This window comes from Diplotaxodon limnothrissa, linkage group LG20 (genome assembly GCF_057381915.1).
Source record: "Diplotaxodon limnothrissa isolate DT_005_m linkage group LG20, D_limnothrissa_male_GT1.1, whole genome shotgun sequence".
NCBI classification, from domain to species: Eukaryota; Metazoa; Chordata; class Actinopteri; order Cichliformes; family Cichlidae; genus Diplotaxodon; species Diplotaxodon limnothrissa.
This window is the reverse complement of record NC_140615.1, coordinates 10,609,726-10,630,528: the sequence shown is the minus strand read 5'-3', so window position 1 is coordinate 10,630,528 and position 20,803 is coordinate 10,609,726. Positions and strand designations below refer to the sequence as shown.

Here is a 20,803-nt window from a genome sequence, read left to right as displayed (position 1 = left end):
GCTTAAGTCTGCGAGCTACTGAGCGAAAGGGCACCCACCCTTTCTTACTCAACACACGCCCATCCATGAGCACACAGGAACGAATTTGACTAACCAAATACACAAATATACAGTGTACGTCATCTGTCCATCCAGCAGCCAAGAAACATTTTCTTCTTTCAACCCAAAAGTCCAAATGAAAGCGTGCTTGTGGAATAAAGAGAATTTCATAGTTGAATTACAGTTAAAACAGAATAACTGACATCAAATGATTATTGTGCTGCATTATGTTTTGTTATCTTGTTTGTTATCTTGCACCAGTACAGAGCACAAATTATACCTACCTATACCACTCCACTTTGGTAATGAAATCACACAAGTGGTGACTTCAGCGTCTGGGGCCTGTCTGAAGGTTGTGCAGTTTGTTGCAACACCTCAAGACACTTCCTTACTCGCCTTCTGTTTCTAGCTATCTAAAATGCAAAACTCCCCATAATTAAATTTATTTATAATTGACTGCTTTGCACAGATTCAAATTTGCCAAAGATTGCTTTGCATTTGCAAGTAACTCTTTCTAGCACCTAAAAGAAAGCAAGTTTTCTTCAACCAGTAATACTTGCTTTCATGGTAAAATGGGAATAATGTGAGATGACTCATCAAAAGAGTCTGAGAATCTGTAGAAATCTCTGTGTAACTTCTAGCTTCACTGTTGAGCAGCTACAATGTCATACCAGACAAGAATAGGGCATTCCTCTGGTGTAAAAACTGTGTAAAACTATGCATGCCAAAGGTTGTTACTGCTGGCATTCTTTTTTCTCCAAGTTCACCAGTTCATCCTGTGAGTTAGGTGACTTTTTTGTTTGAATGAATCATAGGTCAGTTGGTTTTTCTAACATATCATAAATAAAGGTTTTCACTTAGCAAACACACAATAAAAAGAAGATGGGAGAGAGCAGGGTGACACAAAAGACCGAAAGGTTGATGAATAGTGTTGGGTCTAACTGTACAATACCTGTATGAAGGCAGAAACTGTGGCCCGAACGCGAGTAGTGGAGTCTCCGGTCCTGGCAAGCAGATTAGGAAAGGTCTGCTCCAAGCAGTGGGTCACCTCAGCTCGGCCCAGCCCTACACCTGGGATCAGCTGGCTTAGCATTAGCCGCAGCAGCTTCAGCGAGGCATGTAGAACCTAAAGCAAGATCCTTTTGTAATGAAACTTAAAACTTGGTGCTCTTTCTAAAATCTTACTACAATGGTAGCACCATATGTACTCATATATCTCTGTATGGACCTACCGCCTCCCACCAATTAATGAGCAGACACAGTTATTAACATCTATGTTTGATATCTTTTCTCTTTTTGTTTTTTAAAAATATGTTAAAGAGGTCTGAGAGAGACACTGATGCTAAAATCCTCATAAAGAAGAAGAAAAGCCGCAAATTAAGGCTGTAAAAGAAAAAATATTCCAAATTAAGCAGAGTAAAGGTAGTGGAAGATTAAATTAAATTTAAAGTAAATTTTGATCAGATTTATATGTTAAATTAATAAATAGTCAGTATGATTGACATTTTAAAAGTAATAAAAGTTATGCATTTTGCACTAGTGTATGTACTTGAAGACCTAATCGCTGCTCATACATTTGTAATTTATCCCTTGCAACAGCTAAAATAAAAAAAAATCTGATGCGCAACACAGGTCCTACCATTACACAAAAAAGTCGACCCTAATGGCCTAAATAATCGGCATCCCATCTCAAAAATGCCCTGCTTATCAAAAGCCCTTAGATTCCTTTATAAGTGCTGAACTGTGACTGTACCTGAATTTTAACATCAGAACAGTCAGAATTTAAATCATGACACAGTACAACGAACCTTAATAACCATCAGTATTGTGCTACACTTTTCGTACAGTTAACATTTCATTCAGTAGATCATGGCATTCTGATTGAAAAGTTATGCTCAGTCAGTTTACATGAAAAGTCGTTTTTATGGCAGTCTTTCTCATAGAACTCTGAAAGGAGTCTTCAGATTTTTCAGGTTAGTCCATTTTTTCTTACTATAGGTGTTCCACAGGGATCCAGTCTTATATACCTCTTCTGTTTATGCCATATACTATCTCTGCTACCTATAGCAGCAGAGCTAGTATGCATAAACTACCATGCTTATAGAGTTTTTAAAAAAATTATTATGCCACTGACTATTGCAAAACTACAGTCTGCTTTTGATACATTTCCAAAAACAACTAGTCAATCATAAGCTGGGAGAGCTGAACTGGATCTAAACTCTGCTAAAACTGGGTGTGATCTATTCACAAGATTAGGTAAAAGTAAAGAGCCTTTGGTTTATATTCCAACCCTTCATCGTCAGAAATACTTTGGACTTTTTTAATGCTCTTTCTCTTCTCTATAAAATCACTATACAGTAAAAGGTTTTGTCTGTACTTGTTTATAGTGACACTGCATTGTAATAAAAAAGTGTGATGGTACTCCATATCTAAGAGAAAAGAGCAGTATTGCATGTTTATTTACCAAAAGCTCTGCAAAGATTTGCTTACATCTGCCTAATTTGGATGTCAGGTTTCTAAAATTAGCCATTCGCCTTGTTCACAGCTGAACAAACTGGTTTTAAATACATTAGAACATTGTATTAGATCTTTTAGAATTTGCATAAATATTGCCTGGGCACTGTGAGTGCCAACGTCTATTTAGCATATACATTTTATTCAATTCCACAATTGTGTATAAATTTAGGACAAAAAGTATGCAAATGTGTGTTTGGTTAATTGTCTTTGTTGTAACAATCCTTCTTGGCAATAAATCTTATACCATTTATTTATAAGCCTGTTTAAAATAGAAAAAAATAGAATAGTCCTTTACTGTGATTGTACATGTACAACAAAATTGTGGCATTTCCCTGAAACAGTGCCACATTTTGCTTTTATTAAATATCACTATTAGCAATTAATTAAAAAAAAAAAAAAAGAACACTTACCTTTCTGTTGAAACAGACATTTCCTTGGCCTTACTGCATCTCTCAAATAATTTAGATTGTGATGGTATGTCTATATTAAACTTGTGAATTTAAATTTATGAAAGTGTTTCTGTTCTTCACTTTTCTCAAAAAATGTCAATCAGAGGGGGGTCCTCAAATTTTGGCTAGTGTTTTTCTTGCATCACTGCTCTGTTTGGCTGGGCCGAAGGACTCATACACACCCACAGATACACACAAAACTGAAAGCCCAGGACAAGATTGGAAGTAAAGCCACTATAAATGACAGCAAAATTCATGGCATTGCTTACATGGCACTGGAGTATCATCTTTTAGCTTAAACGAAAGGTTCTCCCTACATCAATAAACCTGCTCTTACAAGATTTCTGCAACAACTACCCAAGGTTAGATTCAGAACCAGGATATAATAATATTTAATACAAACCAAGGTTGTTAAGCGTGAATTAAACAAGCCCATTTCTATGCAGTATATTAACCAGTTAACATCTTAATGGAGTATTCTGTGCATCAAAGTGACTAGGAATTATTGCAGCCAAGCCTTTTTCATCCATTTTTACCATTCCACGCAGAAGGATTACAAAGCCATCCTTGTCAACACTATTTGTTTAAAGAAGCTAGCTCTGGGAGGCTGCACGTGGTACAGGGGGAACATTGTTCAGGGGGTGGCTGTATAAGCGGGTGCTGATTTTTAACAATGTTAAAATGTAGGTTAGCACTGCTTGAAACCTATGTAGTATGTGTTAATTGGGCTTATTTTTATGTTAAGATTAATTTCTTTTGAGGAAATGACTCACAGATGTGACTTTATCCAAGAGGGCTTTTTTGACGAGGAACACAGCAGCTCTTATCATGTTCCTCAGCTCTTCCTTGGGGGTGGTGGGAGAGACCTCCAAAAGCTTCTTATACACAGAAAGCAGGGCGTCCACTCTGTAACACCAGGTTTTAGAATATACCCCCGCCACCTGGGAGTGAATGGCAGCAGATTTACCAAGAGGATGAGAATATACATATTAGTTACATTGGTATTGTAGCATGTGGAAATAAAAGTGTGTGGTATATGCTGTGAGATTTAAATGCAGCAAATACTCCAAAGGCATTCACTTATTAATTTAAAACAACTTTTTAAAAGGAAATGGCAGCTATTTGTTGCATGGTCATTCGAACAGTGATGAACTATAATTATAGTTAGCGTGCTAATAGCATCTGTATAAAATAGGCTATTTAAGTGTTTTCAAAAGAGTTCAAAATTTGTTTTTCCTATTATACTTATTTTTTTAACTCGAAGAGTACTTACATTATCCAGTGTTAAAAATAAGCCAACAGTTAGTTGGGTTTTCTCTCAAATATACATTGAAATCTTTCTGACTGGGCTACTTATAAAACTGACTAAATACTAAAAGCTGACAGGTTTTATTTTTGCACTGACAGTAAGAAAGTAAAGTACTCCAGTGACATAAAATAACACAATGCTCTAGGTTTGTTTTTCTTCTCAGTTTTTGAAATACACTATGACTTTAACTGACTTCATACACCCACTATGACCTTGGAACTGGCTTAACAACAACCAGAAAAAGCACAATAACAATAATAATTACTTTTTTTAAACTACTTCTGTTCATTTCGGTATGTACCCAAGGACAATACCCATGATTTTTTGCCAAAATTGTTGAAAACAGAAGCAACTGATTTGTGCCAAAAAAAGGTCAATGCCTTTGCTACACAAAGAGAAATTGTGCTTATGAGTGTAGTCACTCCCAGAGGCCCACTGAGATCCTGACATGTAGGAATATAAACACAGCGCAAAGTTAACAGCTATCGTTGGCTTAGCTAGCTGTTTGTTTCACATATGTTTATCTTTTCTTACCAGGCTTTCTCCAAAGACCTCTATTGAAAGACCAGCCTCTCTCAGCACCTTCTCTGTCAGGGGTTCTGGTTCTCCACTCATTTCAGTGCTCTGTGGAGTCCTTTGCACTTCTGATATCGGGGAGTGCTCCTCCGCAGGGCTCTGAGTGGCCTCCAGTGGCTGATCTTTCCTCTGAAGGGCTGGCAGCGGCCTTTCGTCGTAAGGCACACTGGTAACCTGTCACCAGAAGAAAGCAGAAACTGAAAAAATATTGACACCACATGCTGAAGAAAATATAATGTATATTATATTTTCTTACTACGGCGGTTTGATTTTGCTATACTGTTTAATGTCTCAGCATCCAAAATTAGAGATGGAAAGTTTAGAGATGGAAAGTTTAGAGAAAGCTGATCTGCATTTTCCCTCCTGAGAAATACTTTTGAAAAATTGATTACCTCTGCTCTTTCACTAACTCTCACTAACATTCATCTAGTGAAAAGGTCAATCATTCAACATAAGGATGACAATGAATATTGAACCCTCTCTGTTCAAGCCAAACTTCCAGCCAGCCGAGCAGAGTACTGTCTCCGGTGCCCCTGGGCCAACTGGCACACTGCTGCCTAGTGCAAGGCTCAAAGCCCTGCCTTGAGGCCAGGTTGGGAGCCGCTGCAGTCAGCCAACTGTTGCACGCTTTTAATTAAATAGTGAAACCTAAACCTGCACTAGGGGTAGTCTTAGTAGGTGGTGAGTAAAGCACAAAGGACCCCACTGGTCATAATCTCCTTGTGTGCCCTGGGTTTCAACACTACACAGGAGACTTTTTCTTAAGGTGCTTTCCTATTAATATTTTTTTATAATAACACAGGAGTTCATGGAATTCAGAACAATGTGCACAACTGGACCAATAAAAAAATCTTTGTGTTTATAATCAGTGAAGATTGTCATGTCTAAATAAGCACTGCTTATTTAGAAAAACTGTTGTTTTGATTATAAAGTATGTTTGAGATGGACACGTTTCATGCATTATTTCTATAACATCTAAACACATTTGATACAGGAAGATGCTTACATCGATTTTGAGTACAGCAGCAGGCGTACAAGGTGTGTCAGGTTGGCTGCTCAGGTTGGATGTGATAGATTCTTCAGCTAATTGTTGGTTTTTATGAATGTCTGGATTTTTCCCTTTGCTGATTGTGTCTGTGGATACAAGAGGCTTGGTATAGACTGAAGAACGACCTGAAGAAGACAGAACAGGAGGAGAGTACTGGGCCAGGGTTGATTCTGCTGCCCTCGTGACCTGGTGACATGGAAAGATAGAATAACAGAGATCATTTTAGATCAAAAAGAGCCATGAATAATGCAAGATTTCCCCCGCATATTTTCTCCATCTTTTACAAAACAATAACAGCCCACCTCGCTGTTACCAAACCAGTAGCTGTTGACATACCATTGTCATATCCAGCAGGTTGTGTACTTCCAGCTGCTGGTACACACTCTTCCTGTACTCCTCCATCAGCTCCTTCTTCTTTTTGGCCAGATCATAGTCTTCCTTTTCAATCGCACATCGCTTCTCCACATCGTATCTAGCCAAACGCTCCCCGACCTGGAAGTGCAAAGAATATGGAGGTAAAAGCAGCCCTGCAGCTACACTGTGACTCTACACTACAAGCTTGAACAGATGAGAACAATTTACGAGATAAGATTTATGTCAATTTGTACCTTTAGTGACTGCAAGTCTATGTACTGTTTGCTGCGTGCTGTTTTTTTCTTCTTCTCCTAAATTATAATTTGAGCTGTCAGGAGAGATAGCTCAAATTATAATTTTCCATCTTGTAAAGCTGCGCTATTGGTGAGAGATTTACTACACTTCAAATCATGAGCCATTATTAAAAAGAATTTGCATTTAGTGTTGAGGAGGCTATGGGTCTTTATTTATTTGTTTATTTAATTGACATGTTCTTTATTGGAACAAACTATGAGTGTCACCTGACAGGTTTTACAGGATGTAAAATTGACATCAACTTCAGAAACTCAGACATAACATGTGAATGAGGAAATTCTAGTGAACTAAATTCAGTAGCTAATTTGTTGCCAACTGAAAGAGTTTCATGAACTCTGAACTTGCATCTACTTACAAATCTAAGTGTAAACAGAAAATCTGCATCTTCAGTTTGATGGTTTTCATACGAGAACTCCTGAAAAACTTGTGCAGCTCAGGACGGGCAGTTTATACAAAGCTGACCTTTCTGACATGTACCACACAGTGGGAGACCGTCTCACTATCAGAATGACCCCATTTTGATTAGATAAGGGACCTGCCTGGACACAGCAGGGAAGAGTCAGCAGACATGATGCCCAATGAAATCACTAAAAAATGACCAGTGTTGTTCTCTTGTGTATATGAGAGAACATGTAACAGTGAACATGGAATATGGAACTGATAAAACAAAACTATTAGTGTCACCTGACAGGTTTTACAGGATGTAAAATTGACATCAACTTCAGAAACTCAGACATAACATGTGAACGAGAAAATTCCAGTGAACCAAATTTATTAGCTAATTTGTTGCCAACTGAAACAGTCTCATGACCTCTGAACTGTTTCGATTCAATTCAACTAAGATATATAAATATATGTGTGCATTCGTTCAACATGAGTGGTCTGGTAGTAGATCAGTGACCATCTGTGGAGGCATATCCATGAAGGGACGCACAGCCTTCTACAGGCTAGACAACGGCACCCTGACTGCCATTAAGTACCAAGATGTCTGTTGACAGATGGCAGTACAACAATGCCTAGTGTCATGAAAGAATTGATAGCATTGACTTGTCTGACCTAAATTCAATAGAACACCACTGGAACATTATATTTTGGTCCCTCTGCTGCCACCAAGTTGCACTGAAGGCTGTCCAGAAGCTCAGTGATGCCCTGGTTCTCCAAGGACAGCAAGTGCTGTCTCATTAGGAGGATGCCCTGATGTTGTCAGGTTTACATGCAAGCAGTTGGGGACCACACAACCTATTTAGTACTATTTTTAGCTGCTGCAATGAAATTTGGACTAGCCCGCCACATGTTTTTTCACTTTGATTTTAGGGGTGTCTTTGAATTCAGTCATCTGTAGGTTGATAATTTTCATTCCCATCAAAAAATGTGGCCTCCATTCATCCCCAGCTCGTTACCTTCTCCATGTCAGTTTAGACATCTCACATGAGTTTTCCCATAGAGATCTGATGTGTTTTCTCAGCATTTCTTAAATTTTTTTGAGTAGTGTATAATTTGACTGTCCAACGTGAAAGAAATACAGCAAGCCAAAACCTTCTCTTGTCTTCGTCTTGTATGTCCCTGCGTTTGTCAGATATCATGTGACATCATAAACCATTCTATGACATCCTGAGGGTGTGATGACAAGGGATTTACAGGATGACTACCTTGGCAACCACCGCTTTTATGCCATGCTAACAAGGTGTCTGAGTGGGTGTGTATGTTATCCAGTTACAGAATGGCTTGCAGTTGGAGATGGGAGAGAAAATATCCAAGTTCTCCCTTGCTGCAGCTGTCGAGCTTATTAAGAATTCATGGTCTGCATGGTAACGTTTTAGACAAAGGAGGTCTGCAACAGGAATCTGAACAATGTTTAACAACTCCTGTTACAAACAGTAGTGAAATAAATCTAGATATCTGTGAAAAAAGTGGTGCAAGTGAGTCCACAATTAAACTAAATTCCAGCAATACAGTTGTTGGAATTTTCTGGGAAAGCCTGTTGTTGGAAATAGATGCATGAAGTAAGGCGGGGCATTTAGCATATATTTGCTTGTCCATCTTTACATCTGTCTCTTCATATACTATGTGTGTGCTACAACAAAGACTTGTTGCCCAAATTTACACTACTATCCGAATGCCATAGCTCACTGTACAGTACCTATTTATTAGTACCATGATCTAATTCCTAGCAGCTACAGTACCTTTTGAAGGTCAGCAATAGCCTGCTTTAAATTCTTGGCTTCCTCATATTTCTCTTGCCGGACCATCTCTTGTTTCTTTTGGTCCAGGAGACGAATGATGTGGGCAACTTCGGGGTCCTGGTACATATCAAAGGCCAGATCGTCCAAGGGGGAAATGGATTCACATTTGCTGAGTTGAAAACAGGACAGACGGATAACAAACATTGGAGAAATTAATTATATGGCTTGACACACCTGTCTTGTTGAAGCCGAGATCATTTCAGTGTATTATCTCTTAATTGTGCAATTCTTCACCAGCCCCCAAGGGATGCTTCACCTCTAGGTGAAACATCCCTTGGGGGTACATATTAAAAAAACATATATTTCAAAAAGTGTTTTTTCCCTGTACTGGCCACCACCTGCATCATCTACCAATGCACGTGACCTTCAGTTCCTGATTGGTTGTCTTCCAGACTAAATGGCTTTGTTACACAATGTTATTGTCACAAGAAAAAGAAACCAGGGTTCAATGACTTAGCCTCACCCCATGAAGGTCGACTCCAAGGCAGCCTCCAGCTGGGTACTGTTGAGGTAGTGTTCGATCAGCTGCTCTCTGCTTGGCTGGGGGTAAACAGATGGACAAATTACACACACGTGCGTACTGTGTTGAGGAAGACATGACTTTTAATCCCACTGGCTTATCCTAAAACTAATGATCCCTCTGCATCTTTAAAATGTGTTGATCAAACAAAAGTACTGCACCAGCAACCACCTGGATCTTACAATGGTATTAAGATAAGAACACTAACTCACTCAAATACACAAACACATGCAAACGTTATCATCACCCTCAAGGCTATGGCCATATGGAGACTAAGAGCAAACACTGCTTTTACCTTGAATACTAAGCAAGGCATTACACAAAACATTGCCACTGATGACATTCTTGCTCATTATCAGCAGAATTAAACTTAATAGTAAAGAAGACAGACTTTTTCACAGAATATTGTTCCTTCACAGTAATGTGTAAGAACAGTCATACCATGTTGCTCTTATGCTCTCAATAAGAAAAAATACTGCAAGAGAAAAAGACACACGTTTGTGTTTTTATATGTCATTTTTCATAGTCTTTGCATGATTTATGTTTAGAATAGAGATTCTTTTTGGTCATATTTTTTAGTTTCGTGGGGCACCAAATGTTTTGTTTGGATTGTACGCCGGTCCAGACTCTTTTAGTGCAGAGACATGCTCTTGTAACAGTATGTCTCTGTATCATTGTCTTGCTGAAATATGCAAGGCCTTCACAGAAAAAGATGCCATCTTGATCAGAGCATACGCTGCTCTATAACCTGAGACGATGGCAGCGTTTCTAGATCATGTTCATGTATGGCTCCTTCTTTGCATAACAAAGCTTTAACCTGCACTTGTGGATTTCTCCACGAGCTGTGTCCACAGACAAGGATTTCTGGAAGTGTATTTAAGCCCATGCAACAATTTCCACGACAGCATCACATCGGCTTTTAAGCCGCGTCCCTTCTACACAGCATTCTTGAAAATTTCTGATGATATTAAGTCTTCATAATTTAACACTGAGGAACGTTATTCCACAATTTCTAAACACAGTTTTCTACAGATTTGTGAAAATGTGGCTCTCTGATGTTCTTTTTTTACCCAACCATGTTAATGACCAGTTAACATAATTAGCTGCAAAATGTTTTTACAGCTTTAACTTGTAAGTATCACTTAAAAGAAACCTTTTGTTTCTCCCGTTCCAACTTTGAGATGTGTTGCAGCCATCAAACTGAAGATGTAGGGTTTAAAATAAAAAAAAATAAAAAACTAAATCTTTTATATATACCGTTGTGAATAAAACATGGCTTTATGAGATTTGCCAACCATTGCATTCAGTTTTTATTTACATCTCACATACATCAGTTACTAATATTTATTTTCTACTGTGAAAAAACAAGTTAAACAAAATTAATTTTGATATTTTTATGACACTTTGCACAACCAAAAGCACAGGTAAAAAAAAAGAAACAAAAAAAAGACATAAAGACAAATATGGTTTGGTATTGTATATGTTCGCTCATTGGTACACTTGTATAGCGCAGTGGGACCACTGCATAAAGCATAGTCATTGTTAATATTATTAGTAATATGTGGTAAATGTCTTTTAAAATGCACATTCTAAAAAAAAAAACTACGGTAACAGAAAAATGGCAACCGTAAGTTTCAAAGGTTAAAGTTAAAGAAGTTGTTATTAAACTGATCATTGTAGTTGACGAGCTGCTGTGATTTTTTTTTCCTTTTCACAATTTGGATTGCTAACAATTTAAAGCAGCCAAAAGTTAAGCTTTTTCTTTGTATTCACACCACAGTGTCTCTTCCATAACTTCCACCCATAAGGCAGATATAGGAGAACAAGATCTAGCCGACCCTCTGGGCAAGATCACTGCTGTGATGGAAGTGCTCAGAGTCGGATTAGTAGACCAACAATGCAAAGCTTGTTCACTGGAATCTGTGCGACAGTGTGTCCATGTTTTTCCATGTCTGTGTTTGTGTGTGTGTGTGTGTGTGTGTGTGTATTTTAAGGTGCTCTCACTCCTCCAGGAGCTGTCCATCTGCAGGACTATCTGATTACACTGACTAACTAAAGGCCTCCTGTTTGATACATACTGTTGCATACTGCCCTCCCTTTGTTTCTCATTACTAGATGCCTGACACATATATACAAACCTACGCACAAACACACACACACACACACACCACTTAGGTAAACACGGGTGCATCCACCACATATAATCACATAGCACAGTAACAACACAAAATACTTCATTTGAAGATAAAGTGACTCAACAACTCCAATCCAATTATATTGAGTTGATGTTTATAAAATTAATAAGTAAATATAAGTAAGTCTGCACAGATTAAAACAATAAAAAGAGGGGAAAACTGAAGCTTTGAAACCCAGTTTATTGTTTAATGATGTTCTGTGAATGATAAATAAACGCAGACAACATGTGAGGAATACTTGACAAGTTCTGTTTGACAGACATGTTCATAGCTGTGGTTGGTTCAGCGTAAGCAGACGCATGATAAGAAATGAATCCTTCTCTGAGCGACTGTGACTGAATGTGACTGAATCACAGCACAACATCGCCACCTACTGCTGAGGGGATAAACATAAGTGAAGGGTGATATGTGAGGAGAGTGCTCACTTACTATTGTGTTAAAAGCATTGCCATCCAAAGCATCTCCCAGAACATTAATGGCAACCAAACCAACCTGAAATCATTAAAAGAAGATGACGATGGTGAGCGAACTAAAGTAAGTAAATCAAAAAGTAAAGGAAATCATTCAAAACAAAAATCAATAAATAAATATAATGAATGATAGGTAAGTGTGAAGCAAATAGAGGACCCATCTAATTACAGTTAAAGAAAATGCTCTCTGACAGATTATCTATGGTATTGAATTTAGCCTGGTACACAGACACCAACAGACCCAAGCACAGACAAGACCCGCCCTCCGTTAGGAATGTGTGGGGGTTCTAATAGGATGTGTCCTGCGATGACACAGCAAGGCACAGAAACTTTACGGTGTCGAGTTAAGGCTGACCCACACCTAGAGGAAAACATGCCCATAATTTCTGGTGTGTGGGAGTGGTACCCTTTTCTTTGTCCAATGGCTGAATGACACATCCATGGCGCCATGTAAAATTACTTGAACCTTTGAACGATTAATAATAAATTTTCACAACCTTTATTCGTCTTCACTCATAAGAAAAATTAACCCGACATATAACACCCCATATTTCCTGTTTTTAATGACACAAGCAGTTCAAAGTTCAATAAATAACGAAAGAGAGCTGTAGGAGTTCAAGGTAAATAAAATCATTATAATAATGTAAATTCTATAGATTTTTTAGAAAACAGGCTTCTTCGGGGATAGCATAAGAAGAAAGCAAAAGGATTCAATCGGGCTCTTCTCCACTAATGTAAATGCACATAAAGCTTGTGAAGTATAGAATATAACTGACAACGTGATTACAGCAAATTAATTCTCTGCATAAATAAGCAGAATTCATAAAAAATGCAAGCCTTAACCTTCTCAGACCAGACTACCCTTAAATAACTCAGTGGCCACAGTGCATTGTTACCATGTAACAGAGTACCTGATTATGGTGATTGTAACGGTTGCCATAGTTTCTGTGGAAGGTTATTCTCAGATATGTTCCAACGGCATCTACATGGACTGACTTCAGTTCCCGAGCTTTGAAGCCTGTCTTCTCATTGTCCGACAAAGACACATACCTATGTGAAAGTAAAGTTTTGTTAGTCTGGGTCAAAATTCCTTCTAAGATATTGATGTAAATGACATTTACAAGAGTAGAAATGATTACTAAATTTCAGTTTGGTGATTATATGCTATCAAGATAGTGCACGTCTCAGTGTGGTAATTCTATATATTCAACAGGAATGGACAGCTAGTCTGCAGAATAAGACCGAACCACAGAGCAAGCCTGCATCTATCCTGTTTCTGGTATGTTAGGTTAATAAACAAAATGGATCCCAAATGAAATGATTCATATCAACCTAACGTCCAACAAAAGGATGTGGAAATTAAGCCTGGCCAAGTCTTCAGTCTCACCCAAGTCTGTGAAGCTGCCTGGGGAACCCTGGAGAGCTCGTTTCAGGAAGAGTGTCACCAATATAGAACTCAACCTTGGTTGAGATCATGTACTGATGAGCCAATAGCTGCAGCTTCCTTACCCTACTTCTTTCAACCAGCTGGAGCGTGATGTGCTGAGGGTAGGAGCACAGCCTGCAGTAAAAGTGATCAACACATGTTTCTTTAAGTTGAAAAGTAAAAAAACTTAGAAGTCACAAGAAAAATGACAAAGGGTACAGCCTTTGAGTACTAGATGCTGGCCTTCAGTTTTACAGGAAATTTCCTCTTGACTACATTCTGATAACAACCAGTGTTGAAATTTTCCATCTTACAGATGAAGTAAACTTGTCTTATGCCTTTATTCAGATTAAAAAACTTGCCAGAAAAAAGTTTAACCTTTATGGTATTTTTTATGGTACCTGCTGGATCTCCAGCCGTTGACTGTAGGTGCATGCACCATGAGCTCCTTAGCACTAAAGTTGTCCTCATGACTGGAAGAGCTGACCACAGTGAATCCTATCTTCCTTGGCATCCCTCTGTTGGACACTGATAAAACAAACAAAAAAATGAAGTGTTATTATTTATACATATATGTCCTACACCTGGGTGTGCCTACCCTGCCTTTTGCCCGTGCAACTGGGATAGGTTCCAAGCTCTCCAAAGTATCCTGCAAGCAGCATGGACATACTTTGTGAGTGGCGCAGAAAACCACTTCATGCTGCCTGGAATAAGTTTAGGTTGGGTAGGGTAGGGGTTAACTGGTTTTCATGTTAGCTGGTGGAGCTTGTTTACACTTTCCACTGTCCGTTTTACAGATGCTGCAACCACAAATTTCAGAAAACAATACAAATTATACAAATTAAAAAATATATTTGAATACATTTAAAATTTAAAAAGCCCATTGATTGGGCTCATATATATTTGTTTTTGTGACTTAAATCACAAGGGAACACTTTTCCCTTGACACCACCGATCACCTTGATCAAAACATGTACGTATTATATGCATGCATCGTGTCAGCTGTTTAACACCTGTTAATGTTAACTGATGATCTTCATAGGCAATTAAAATTCGTACCTGGGTACTTCCATTTTATAATTCCCAGAAAGGCACCTTTGTTGATAAATTAGTGTCTTCCTTCCTATATGGGCTGTTGAGATTGTGACGATTTACGAAACATTCCTGTGTTAACTGCTAGGATCCTGAGTTTGAAACTGAAAATCAAAGGGGTTGTGTTGAATGTTGTCAGTGTATTTGCCCCACAGGTTGGATGTTAGTTATGACATGGTGTCAGCTGGATTGACAGATGAGGTCAGGCAGTAGTTTCTGCAAAATATTGTTTTTTTTAAATTCACACTTATTATTTAATGCCGAGTTTATTTCTTACATGACGGCTGCACAATAAAGCTCTGAAACATGCTTTATTTTGTTGGCAGAGGGGTTAGCAGCAAACTAGAATCGGGCATAAATACACCGGCACATTTTCTGCATCACCAAATGAATAAATGCAACAATGTGACGCGAAGTTTGTACTGCTGTTAACTTTACAGCTGGGATTGATTCATAGTAGTAAGGCACGACATACAAAACTTCTCCTAAAATCACAACAACAACAACAATAATAATAATAATAATAATAATAATAATAATAATAATAATAATAATCTATATCGCAGTTAAACATGTTGCGTGTGTGTGTGTGTGTGTGTGAGCGAAATAGAGAGAGAGAGAGAAAGAGAGAGAGTGTGTGTGAGTGACCTAACGAGGTTGTGTTTTCAGCATAAGTTACCACGGTGATTTAGACAGATAGGTAGAACGCCATGTTCTTACTTTGAGCGCTACGTAGTTCGCTGCCTGATTAATCTCACCTCGTAGTACAACCCTTTATGGGTACAAGCTAACCGTTAACTATCAGCCCACATACCGTAGCTAACTAAGGTAGTCTAATGTCTAGGGGTTTTGAAATCTGATACATTTCCTGGTGACTATGTTTCTTTGCGTCCCACAACATTTTTCTACATTTCTGGTGTAAACAGCGTTTTCCTGCGTTTACCTTAAAGGTATCTTACCACAAACATCACCGCAATGTTGACAGCTCGAAGCCCCATGTCTCCATAACCACCGCTGACAACAACCACTGCAGACATGCGCAGTCGTGAACGTCGCAGTCTAAATGTATTGTGGTCAGTGTAGTTTTATCAGCAGCATTGGCTAGCGACGTTTATCATTTTAATTCGTCTTTTGCACGTTCTTTTGTATGTTTTTTGTGCGTATTTGGATACGGTAGGAATTTCAATAAATTCATAAACGTTTTGTATTGTGCTTCAGAACAGCAATAATACGGCAACAATAATAAAGGAAGTTTGATCTCACCTTCAGAATAAAGGCATAAAGTAGCAGTAGCTTCAAGATTTGTTTTTCAATTATCTTAGCAATAACATGACGACAGCAAAGGCAATAAAATGCAAAAGAGACTAAAACACTAACTCTTTGCTTAATTTCTTAAAGCTACATTTTGATACATTTACTAGAGTTTCGTACACACGCCCATACGTGTATTTCTTTTAAATGATATTCACTTAGTTTGAAAATTTTAAACGGAAGTTGTGAGCTTTAGCACACTTGCATCAATCTAGCAGCATGGATGACACGAAGAAATGGCCAGAAGTAGAAAAAGCAGCGACAGAGAAGAGGCGTGAGTTGGTTTTACAGGGGCCCGCTGTTGATAAGAGAATTTCCTCAAACGGGGGACTCGACTCCTCCATCTACTCTCTGACACTACTGAATTATCTGGAAGTTAGCCAGTGCCCCAGTCTGACAGAGATCCACGAGGATATCCGGCATCTGACAAACCTCCAGAGTCTCATCCTGTGCAGAAACAAGCTCGCATCCATCCCTAATGTCATCGGCAACCTCAAGTCTCTAAAGGTCCTAGACCTGTCAGTCAACAACCTTACAGTCTTACCAGAGGGGGTCACCCAGTTAAGGGAGCTGAACACGCTCAATGTGAGCTGTAACAACCTGGAGGTCCTGCCTGAGGGACTCTCTCAGTGCACCAAGCTCTCCTCCATCAACATCTCCAAGAATCGCGTCATCGGGTTTCCTGCTGACTTTTACTCTGAGAAACTGGACCTGCTCAGCACCGTGGTGGCCTCTGACAACTTAATTGAAGAGCTGAGTGGAGAGATTCACAAACTAGCTGCTCTGAAGGTGAACTCCATTCACAAAAATGTTGTTTTCCACCAATCAACAAGTGTAAACCTGCCTTAATTTTATTTTGCTCGACACATGGCTCACCACAATATGAGCCATGTTCACCAGGGCAGGAAAGCTCTTAACATATGATTTAAGATGGCTTTCACTTTTTGCTAATATTATATGCTGGATAAACTGTCACATTTTTAAACATGCTTTGTAAATAGAAGGTCCTATATGTGTGCCCGCTTGGTTGCTGTAAAAGCTTAAATTATGTACACTTAAACTTCAGGGTACTTTTTTAGAGTGTGAGACTCCTGTGACACTCTGCCCTTGTTTTTGTCTTCCTCTGGCCCATCTTTGCAGGTCCTGGATCTCTCCAATAATAAGCTGAGAGAGATTCCCTCCGATCTGAGTGACTGCCCCAAGCTGAAGGAAATCAGCTTCAAAGGCAACAAGCTGAATGACAAGCGTCTGGAGAAGATGGTCAACGGGTGCCAAACCAAGTCGATCCTCGATTACCTGAGAGGAAAAGGAAGAGGCAAACAAGGGGAAGATAAAGGTGATGCTGACGGAGGACGCAGCACAGACAAGAAAAAAAGGCAGCAGCAGAGGAAGAAGAAGGAGAAGGCATCAGATGAGCAGGATGAGGTGGAAGAGCTGAACAAGATGGTGGTGAGGGTTCTCCATGTTTCAGATGCTCCTACGGCACTTACAGTCAAAGTGAGTGCAGAGGTGAAAGATGTGAGACCCTACCTGGTGTGCTGCATAGTCAGAGGTATGAACCTAAAGTCTGGGAATGCTCTCAAACGGTTTCTGATGGCTCAGGTAAGATCCAAAACCTCACTATGATATTAATTCGGCATCACATCTGACATACCCAAATATGTGTTATAGAGTCCATAAAGAATAGCTTTTTGTTTTTCCAGACAAAACTTCACGATGACTTGTGTGGTAAGAGGACCATAGCAACCATTGCAACTCATGATGTGCAGCAGCTCAAAAGTCCCCTTATGTATGATGTCAAACAACCTACCCAGCTCAAGGTACAAATGACAGAGAAGTCTTGTTTGTTAAACACTCTTTAAAAAAAAAGACTCCTAATTTCACATGTTTATTCACCATTAGATTGTTGCGCTGGGTCGGAAGGAGATGACCGCCGTCGAGCTTATAAGGCATCTTCATCTAGAGGCTGAAGAGCTGAGGAAGCAGAAGAAGAGGCAGAATGTTACAGGCCTCCACAAGTCAGTACTGCATGTGACCTTTCCACACAGCACAAGCTTTGTTAACACTGGGTCAAAGATCTCCATTAGTCAGCCTCATAAAACCTTTGTGTTCAAGGCTCGAACCAATTTTAAGGACAAAAAACAATTTATGTAAAAAAATCCAAGGGACTGTTTAGATTAGAGGTGTGCGAGATGTTTAAACACATGAGGGCAGCAGAGGTGTGTCAGACCACAGAATTGGTTTGAGTATTTTGGCCTTGAGCACTAAGTATTGTTCTGTTTAAAAAAAAAAGTCAGGGGCAGTGCCAAGACTTCGGCTGAGGTTTCAGAAATAAATACCAGAACACCTAAAAATGAGTTTTAAGTTCTGCAAGGTTAATGGTTTTAATTGCAGACAAACCTCTCGCCTATTCTGTTGTCTCTGTCACCAGCCAAACAGTTTTTTGTTCTTTTTGTGTTGTTTTTAAAGATACCTCCAGCTTCTGCAAGGAAAGCCACTCTATCCATGTCTAGTAGATGCAGAAGGTGACGTGATTTCATTCCCACCAATCACCAACAGTGAGAAAACCAAGGTGTGTACATGTGGATATTCTCCCTATCTTATATTAGTCATTTACATTAATATTTACATTACTTTTACAGAATACAATGGATTTGATTTTTAGAGAAATAACAAGTCAGCTTGCATTCTGTCCTGATTTAACAAGACAGAATTAAAGCTCATCAGAGGTGCTTATCAGCTGATGTTCTGTGCATCATTGTGCTGTTTTTATGTCTTTTCGTGATCTGACGGAAATAATTACATGAGCTTTACTGTACAGATCAAGAAGACGACCAAAGAGTTGTTCGTGGAGGTCACGAGTGCGACCAGCCTGCAGACCTGTAAAGATGTTATGGATGCTCTGATTGTAGTAAGTGCACTGCCTTTTCTTTAGTGAATGATAATTTATCTCTGTATCACAACACGAGACAGGGATGCACAGTTCTGACTGTAATACTTGTTAGAGAGACCCTGAAGGAAAAACAGTGTCCTGAGGGTAGCAAGAGGAAACTCATTCAAGGTTCAGTTCTAAGTAAATTTAAGGGGAATGTTTTTGAGCAAGTGAAAGCCTCAGTCATGGTAATGTGCTTGGTAGTTAATGGAAAACCTTTTAGTAGACTGACACTGCGAGGATAATGCTACTGGTAAGGCCGGAATGGGGATTGATGATGGTACACACGTCTGGTTTAGGAAATCTGTTTAACAGAATCAGTTTTTTTGCAGTTTGCAAAGTCCACTAATTTTTTCTCCTGAGTGGTATTTCTAGGCCGTTAACACCTTGTCATGAGCGGTACTGTTTGGAGGAAATGAAGAAAGTTGAAGAAGAGAGCTCAGAAAGGTGTTGCAACCTGTGAGCAGTGTACAAAGCCGGACTTTCTTAATTGTAGAACTGCTTAAATACAAAAAGGAGTCAGTGCTGTGACATGAAGTGCTTTAAATTCCTAACAGAGGTTTTTGAGTAGAATGAATCAAAGAAAGCAGAGACAATCAGTGACATTAAGAAGTACCTTTACTTCTATGTGTGTGTGTGTCTGTGGAGCAGTTTTGTAGTGTTACACAGTATTTGCACCTTATAATTGGCGTTTTCTTACTACACACCTCGCAGAAGAATTGAAATTTTCCATGCTTAGGCTGATTATTTAATGTAAAGGCATTATAAAAAAATTATTAAAGGAGAAATTTTCGGTGAGTGTTATGCAGCGCATCAAGTTCCAGCCTTTTTCCAAAATGGACAAATTAATTTTCTTTATATAAAAATGGCAAATTGAAAAAAAAAATGCTTGAAGTCCTTGCAAATCTTTTGAAAGTAAAAAAACCAAACAAAAATCTAACGTGTATAAAAGAATTCACAGCCTCTTCTCAATACTTTGTTGAAGCACCTTTGGCAGAAATTACAGCCTCAAGTCTTTCTGAGTATGATGCTACAAGTTTAGCATACCTGTAGTTTTTCTCATTATTCTTTGGGGAAACCTCTCAAGCTCCATCAGGGTTCAATGAGATGTTGAGTGTCATGGCAAAGGCTGTGAATACCAATGTGTTTTTAGTTTTTATAAAGAATTTAAATCCAACCTTTTTCAATTTTACATTATGGGGTATTTTGTATAGACTTTTGAGGTGATCTGATCTCTCTCTGAGGGACTTCTTGGTAAAATAACAATCGAAAAAAATTGCATACACACATTTAACAGGCAGTTCATGTTTCTCTGCAGAAAATGGCAGAGTTGAACAAGTTCACAGCAGAGCATCAGGAAGAGGCGGGGTCAGATGGAGAAGGGGGTGGCCCACCAGTGCCTGCTGACAGCAGCGAGGCATCCAGCCAGCTGATCATCCAGCAGGTGCGAACGGTCGACCAGGACGGGAACCTGAAGGTGGTGTACCCGTCAAAGACAGATCTCTCCAACGACATGAACAACTTGACTATTATTTGGTAACAGTGCATTGGATTAAACCTCATGTTTGTACTCATTCACATGCTACGTGAAGTTATTTTAACAGTTTAAAGGATGGGGCTGTGTGAGCATTGAGGCTCATTTTTATGACTTTGACTTAAACGTGCTTCAAACATACAATAACAATGTCGAACAATGGTTTATTTTGAAAAACTCTGACATTGTTAATACATGTTGCTGATTCATGTAAAGCTTTTTGAACCATAATTACTTTAATAAATCCATTTCCAAATTCAGCGATCATGCTGTGCATCTGAGGCATCATTTTTAAAACGGAGATAGCCATTCATGTGGAAATGGTGGTTGATTTTAACTCGGGGTAGTCACTTTTTATTAGTGGCAGATTTTATTGGCTTTTTTCAGAATTCCTTTAAAAAAAACAACTTTTCAAGTAAGTCATTCCTAAGTAGGTTTTAATAAACTTTATTTCTGATTGTAGATATTGACAT

The 20,803-nt window shown here is 38.9% G+C and overlaps 2 protein-coding genes across 2 annotated transcripts in view; one reads left to right on the top strand and one right to left on the bottom strand.

The window, feature by feature from the left end:
- The window catches only part of cep104 (centrosomal protein 104), a 35,410-nt gene extending 19,844 nt beyond the window's left edge, over positions 1–15,566 (bottom strand). The window contains exons 1-12 of the mRNA XM_085344278.1: positions 15,513–15,566; positions 13,863–13,989; positions 13,423–13,596; positions 12,947–13,085; positions 11,995–12,057; positions 9,314–9,390; positions 8,791–8,959; positions 6,275–6,430; positions 5,897–6,124; positions 4,849–5,064; positions 3,779–3,946; positions 992–1,165 (exon numbers count right to left, since the gene is read on the bottom strand). Of these exons, the coding sequence (XP_085200404.1) occupies positions 992–1,165; positions 3,779–3,946; positions 4,849–5,064; positions 5,897–6,124; positions 6,275–6,430; positions 8,791–8,959; positions 9,314–9,390; positions 11,995–12,057; positions 12,947–13,085; positions 13,423–13,596; positions 13,863–13,975 (1,677 nt within the window). The 5' untranslated portion in view covers positions 13,976–13,989; positions 15,513–15,566. The remainder of the gene's footprint in view (positions 1–991; positions 1,166–3,778; positions 3,947–4,848; positions 5,065–5,896; positions 6,125–6,274; positions 6,431–8,790; positions 8,960–9,313; positions 9,391–11,994; positions 12,058–12,946; positions 13,086–13,422; positions 13,597–13,862; positions 13,990–15,512) is intronic.
- A 500-nt stretch (positions 15,567–16,066) lies between these two features.
- lrrc47 (leucine rich repeat containing 47) lies at positions 16,067–20,456 on the top strand. Its single transcript, XM_085344747.1, has 7 exons — positions 16,067–16,653; positions 17,005–17,466; positions 17,568–17,684; positions 17,767–17,882; positions 18,334–18,436; positions 18,686–18,775; positions 20,115–20,456. Exons 1-7 carry the CDS (start codon positions 16,084–16,086, stop codon positions 20,334–20,336), a joined length of 1,680 nt encoding a protein of 559 aa, XP_085200873.1. The 5' UTR covers positions 16,067–16,083; the 3' UTR covers positions 20,337–20,456.
- Positions 20,457–20,803: the final 347 nt, after the last annotated feature.

Excerpts from the sequence above, each read along its gene's own strand:
- lrrc47 (XM_085344747.1), top strand. The coding sequence starts at position 16,084 with ATGGATGACACGAAGAAATGGCCAGAAGTAGAAAAAGCAGCGACAGAG. Across the intron at positions 16,654-17,004 it reads ACAAACTAGCTGCTCTGAAG|GTCCTGGATCTCTCCAATAA; the intron begins GTGAACTCCATT and ends CCATCTTTGCAG. Across the intron at positions 17,883-18,333 it reads AATGTTACAGGCCTCCACAA|ATACCTCCAGCTTCTGCAAG; the intron begins GTCAGTACTGCA and ends TTGTTTTTAAAG.